At 54.8% G+C, this 5471-nt stretch overlaps 1 protein-coding gene across 1 annotated transcript; it reads left to right on the forward strand.

Moving 5' to 3' along the window:
- The first annotated feature begins 490 nt into the window (after window positions 1–490).
- On the forward strand, window positions 491–3512 carry FAM43A (family with sequence similarity 43 member A). The gene has a single exon (XM_060099321.1). The coding sequence runs from the start codon at window positions 1392–1394 to the stop codon at window positions 2676–2678; it is 1287 nt and encodes a 428-aa protein (XP_059955304.1). The 5' UTR covers window positions 491–1391; the 3' UTR covers window positions 2679–3512.
- The last annotated feature ends 1959 nt before the right edge of the window (window positions 3513–5471 follow it).

Here is a 5471-nt window from a genome sequence, read left to right on the forward strand (position 1 = left end):
TATTTTCTTTAATAGAATAAAATTCAGGAAAAAAAAATTAAACAGCACCCAGTCAGTTTCAGAAAGCTATTACACACGGAAAGAATCACTATTTCCCCAACCTTTTTGTATTGTATAGTGTAAATCCCACCTTCCACCACCTCCCTCAGCAGTTCCGATGGAGACACACATCAGTGAGTTGCAATTCAGGCTGGGGGTGGAGTGTCAGAATTCAAGTTGCTTTTCTTGCGGGGTAACCAAAGGTCTTGGCGATTTTTGTAGATAAATTCTACAGAATTTCTGCTGGTAAACTTCGGATTTAATTGCCAGGCTGGACCGTTCTCCCCTTTCCCTCAACCAATGGCTGCAACCAGGTCCCTTTAAGAGACCAGGAACCCGCCGGGCTTCCAAGCCCGAAACAGATCCTCTTCTCTGCTCCTCCCCTGTCCCCGAGCGGCGAATGGTTCGCGCCGGCCTATATTTACCCGAGATCTTCCTCCCAGACGGCAGAGATGTGAGGCTGGCGAGGCAGCTACCGCTCGCGACACCGGAGGGGGCGCGCTGTAAAGGCGGGCAGCCGAGCCAGGGGATCCCGGGAGCGCAGTCGGACACCCTCCGGAGGGAAGAAATGAGGTAGCGACCATCCCCGGAGCCGACCATGCGCACGCCCCGCCCTCGGAGCCCGGCGCTGCCCTGGCGGAGCCAGCCCGGACAGTGAGCCGGCGAAGCCGGAGTCCCCGGCGTCCTGCGGGAGACAAGATGCAGTGAGCCACGGCGGGACTGCTGCGCTGGGCCCGCCGCGGCCAGCCGGACCCACCATCTGAGCGCACTTGGGGCAAGCAGCTGATTCTGGGACCCGCTCAGCCGAGGGGCTCTCTGCCTCCAGCACCCCTTGCGGGTGGGCAGCACCGACCCCTGGGCACACTCGCATTTGAGTTTCCGCGGTTTCTGGCCCTAGCCCTGGGGATTGTGTATGTGAGTGTGAGAGGGGGCCCCTTTTCACCTTTGCCGAGGAGTTCCTGCGTATTCTCGCACCATCCCGGCTGCTTTTGCTGCACGCGCGCATCCCTTTTTTCTAAAGACATTTTCTGCTCCACTCTCGTGCTTTCTCTCATTTTGCTTGCCCAAGACTTTTTGCCCTGGTCCTGCCCAGGCTGGGGTAAATCTGTGTGCTCCCCCCCCCCACCAACTCCTTGCAGTTAAATCCTCTTTAAAAAATTTCTACCCCTACCTCTTTCGGCGGGGTTCTCGAACATCTCCCCCGCCCCCACTCCCTCCGACTGAGCCACTCCCAGCAGAGTTTTATTTTTCGGTCTTGCCCCGGCCGGGCCCGGCCGGGGCGGGTGGCTCAGCCGGGCTCTCAGTCGGCGCTCCGCCGCCGCCGCCCAGCTGCGCTGGGGCGCCCTCCAGAGATGCTGCCGTGGAAGAAGCACAAGTTCGAGCTGCTGGCCGAGGCGCCGCCACGGCAGGCGTCCAAACCCAAGGGCTACGCGGTGAGCCTGCACTACTCGGCACTCAGCTCTCTGGCACGGGCGTGCCCCGAAGGCGCGCTCAGCCGGGTGGGCAGCATGTTCCGCTCCAAGCGCAAGAAGCTGCACATCACCAGCGAGGACCCAACTTACACCGTGCTCTACCTGGGCAATGCCACCACCATCCAGGCCCGCGGCGACGGCTGCACCGACCTAGCGGTGGGCAAGATCTGGAGCAAGAGCGAGGCGGGCCGTCAGGGCACCAAGATGAAGCTGACTGTGAGTGCGCAGGGTATCCGCATGGTGCACGCCGAGGAGCGTGCGCTGCGCCGCCCGGGCCACCTCTACCTGCTGCACCGCGTTACCTACTGCGTGGCGGACGCGCGACTGCCCAAGGTCTTCGCCTGGGTGTACCGGCACGAGCTCAAGCACAAGGCGGTAATGCTGCGCTGCCACGCGGTGCTGGTGTCCAAGCCCGAGAAGGCGCAGGCCATGGCCCTGCTGCTCTACCAGACGTCAGCCAACGCTCTGGCGGAATTTAAACGGCTCAAGCGGCGAGACGACGCGCGTCACCAACAGCAGGAGCTGGTGGGCGCGCACACCATCCCGCTAGTGCCCCTGCGCAAGCTGCTCCTGCACGGACCCTGCTGCTACAAGCCGCCGGTGGAGCGCAGCCGCAGCGCGCCCAAGCTCGGCTCCATCACCGAGGATCTGCTCGGCGAACAGCAGGAGCAGGAGCTGCAGGAGGAAGAGAGAGGGGTGCACACGGAGGGCTGCCCGGAGGAGGAGGAGGGGGATGAGGAGGAGGACCGAGCCGGGGAGGGAGACCGGGCAGAGCAAGAGGCCGAGGCGCAGCGGGCGCTGGTGGTGGCCATGCACTTCGAATGCGGGGACTTGCTGGACACGCTGGAGAGTGGCCGCGAAGAGGTGCTGGGGGGCGGCGGGGTCTCGCCGGGCCCTGAGCCTGGGTCGCCGTCTCTGCTGCTGGGCAGCACCTCCGACATGAAGGCCGAGCTGTCCCAGCTTATTAATGATCTGGGAGAGCTCAGCTTCGGCAACGACGTGCGCAGCCTGCAGGCCGACTTGCGGGTGACGCGCCTGCTGTCGGGTGAGAGCACGGGTAGCGAGAGCTCCATCGAAGGAGGGGGCCCGGAAGCCACCACTACCACCGCCGGGGACCAGTCTGACCCCGCCGACTGCGCCAGCCCAGACGAACCCCACTCGGGCTGAGCTCCCAGCAATGTCCTGTGCGCGCCCCTGTTGCCCCATCGTGATCCCCGCGTCTCTCCACCACTTCCTTACCTTCCCGACCCCCCCCCCAAGAAAGGGGAAAGGGGACACTTGAGGCTCAGACCCTCCCCCACCCCCATACGTTTGGCTCTGTTTGAAGCAGGGCTCAGATTGCACGTGGAGATATGGGGAGGGAAACCCTACAAGGAAGGGGAGAGAGGCAGCCCTCTGGGGTCTGGGGAGGGGAAGGGCAGCTGGTGTTAGCAAAGCCCCGCAGGCGTGAGGTGCCTGCTGGCCAGTTTCCTGTTTGTGGGCAGCTGGGGCCTGAGGAGGAGGGGTTAACTTCCTCCACCAGCCCCCAACTGGGAGCGGCCTGGCGCTGTCATTGACGTGTCATTAAAAAAAAAAAAAGGATTTGCTCTCAAGGTTTGAGGCTTTCGTGCCACCTCCTTGCCCCCAGTCTTTTTGGTGCGAGAGCTTGGGTTGTTTACCTCAGACTCAGACCCTTGAAATTCTGCCAAATTCCTCAAATAACTGGTGGGGAAGGGAGGGGGAAAAAAAGAAAGTTGCATTTTGTTTACAAGACATCTAATATCTAAAAAAGGAGTTTTCCTTTAGAAACACAAACACCTTGCTCCCGCTCAAAAGATCTCACTCCATGATACTGTGTAAAATATTTTTGCACTGTTGTGAAGTATTTTTGACATTTTTTTTTGTACATAACTGTGTTCTCAGAGTCCAATGTTTATATCTTTTGCTGTGCAAAAGGGACATGTAAAATGTTGTTCAGTTGTATATACAGAAATGTGTATAAAACATTTTGTTATTTTTAAAGAGTAGGACTGCTCTGGTTCTGTTTGCCTGCCAGTGGGGAGAGAATAAAGAGGAAAATTTAACAGAACAGGTGAGCGTCTAGACCTGCTTGAGAAAATGCTTGGCCGTGGGGCTGGGCGGCTGAGGGTGTGACCATGGCTGGGATGAGGGAGGACAGTCTTTGTCCTTTTCGGGGCTTGGAGGTAATTAGGGAAGGGGAACCCACTCTATGTGTAGCCTGTGGCCTTTCTGGTCCTCTGCAACTCTGTGTGCTGCAGCTGGGGCCATGTTCTTCACTTACTATTAGTTGTGTGAGCATGGGCTTTTTCTGGCTTCTTTGAGGAAATTCTTGGAGATGCCGCGTGAGTTCTGTTCCTCATTGCCAAACCTGTGAGGTTATTTAGGGAGGGGTGACTTTCAAGGTCTTCTGAGGTTTTACCACCTCCTTCTGTGGTTCACCTTTTCCTTTCCAGACAGCTCAAGGAGCTTTAAAGGTGTGAATTAGAGAGCTAAGGAAAGTCCCCATGATGCTCTCTGAGGAGTGGGAGCATCTCTGTTTTTCCTGGGAGGAAAGTCAAGGAGAGAGGAAAGTGGGGAGGTTCCAGTCATGGCTTGAATGAGTCATGGTGCACGTGGGGTGGGGTCGGGGCAGGGGCAGGTGGAAGAGCCTATTTCCTTTCCTTCTACAACCCAGCATGACCCAGTGGGAGAATGGTTTGGAGGTCAAGGCGGAGAAGGACTGCTAGAGCTTGGTCTGTGTGTGTGTCTTAGCGTTTTCATGCTTTCCGTGTGTTTGTTTCTGTTGTAAACTCCAAACAGATGTCTCTAGTTTGGCTACACCCGATCAGCTGGAAGCTGTAATAAGATTCTGCCAAAACTGTGCCTTCTGCAAACTATTTTTTCCCTTTGCCCTTATGGGCCCCTTTTCCTATGTTGCAGAAATTGATCGCTCTCCTGACCTTCCCTAGTGTAGTGTCCTGAGGCCCTTGGTTTTGTTTTCATCATAAATATGTTCTGAGCCGCTAGACCCAGTGATCCTAAGGAGTCTGGAATTCACTGGAGCCATAGAGGAAGGGGGGTGGTAGATTTTCTTCCTAATTAACAGGAGTGGTTCAGGCATAAGATGATCTTTAGAAAAGCAAAGGGTGGGTGGGTGTGTGGGAAATTGAAAAATATTCAGAGTCACTTTCTGAGGGCATTAGAACAAGACCTATCTTATATTTCTCTTCTATTATATTTTGGTTTGGTTGAGAGTCCCTATCCCTTTCGCTGAATACCTCAGCTACACATTATTGGATGATGTTTTCAAACCCCCAGGTAGAGAGAGGGCAGGAAAGTCAGCTGTGGGTCATTGCTAGTTTGCATGGTTAGATTTCACATTTCAGTAATTTCATATTTCAAATTATTTCCATGCACTGCCAGTTCCTTTGCTGTTTGAAACTGATGAGAACATTAATCACGGTGAAGATCATTTGATGAATACTTGGGGGTGGGGCAGGGTCTTCATGTCTTCCTTCTTAATCCAATTGATGTGTCCAGTGAGAATGCCAAGGTGGCTTTCGTCTGTGACTGATGGGGGTATGGTGATTGGTCAGAAAGTTCAGACAAATGACATTTACACCAACACCATCAATAAATATAAGGTAACTGTCTCTTTAAAGTCTGATTTTTCCTGTTATCTGATTTATAAATAGGGAAGGGGTGTTTAGGGGGTGAGGAAGGAGAAAGAAGAAAATAAGCAGACTGCAAAAAAACCAGCTTTCTCTTTCCCTCCCCCCACCGGCGCCCTCCCTTTCCCTCTTTCCTCCCCTCTACTTTTTGGCTTTTATCCCCACTGCACCCCAGGGCTCTGGCTGATGTAATTCTAGAAGAGATGCGAAGGTGATACATGATTCACCTCTTCTTACATCTCAGTCTTCCAGGGATGACATCACTAGCGTAAGGAGAGATGTTTTAAATGAAAAAACAAAACAAAACAAA

The sequence above is a fragment of the Mesoplodon densirostris genome, chromosome 5, assembly GCF_025265405.1.
Source record: "Mesoplodon densirostris isolate mMesDen1 chromosome 5, mMesDen1 primary haplotype, whole genome shotgun sequence".
Classification (NCBI taxonomy): domain Eukaryota; kingdom Metazoa; phylum Chordata; class Mammalia; order Artiodactyla; family Ziphiidae; genus Mesoplodon; species Mesoplodon densirostris.

Coding starts and splice junctions, on each gene's coding strand:
- FAM43A (XM_060099321.1), top strand. CDS start 1,392: ATGCTGCCGTGGAAGAAGCACAAGTTCGAGCTGCTGGCCGAGGCGCCG.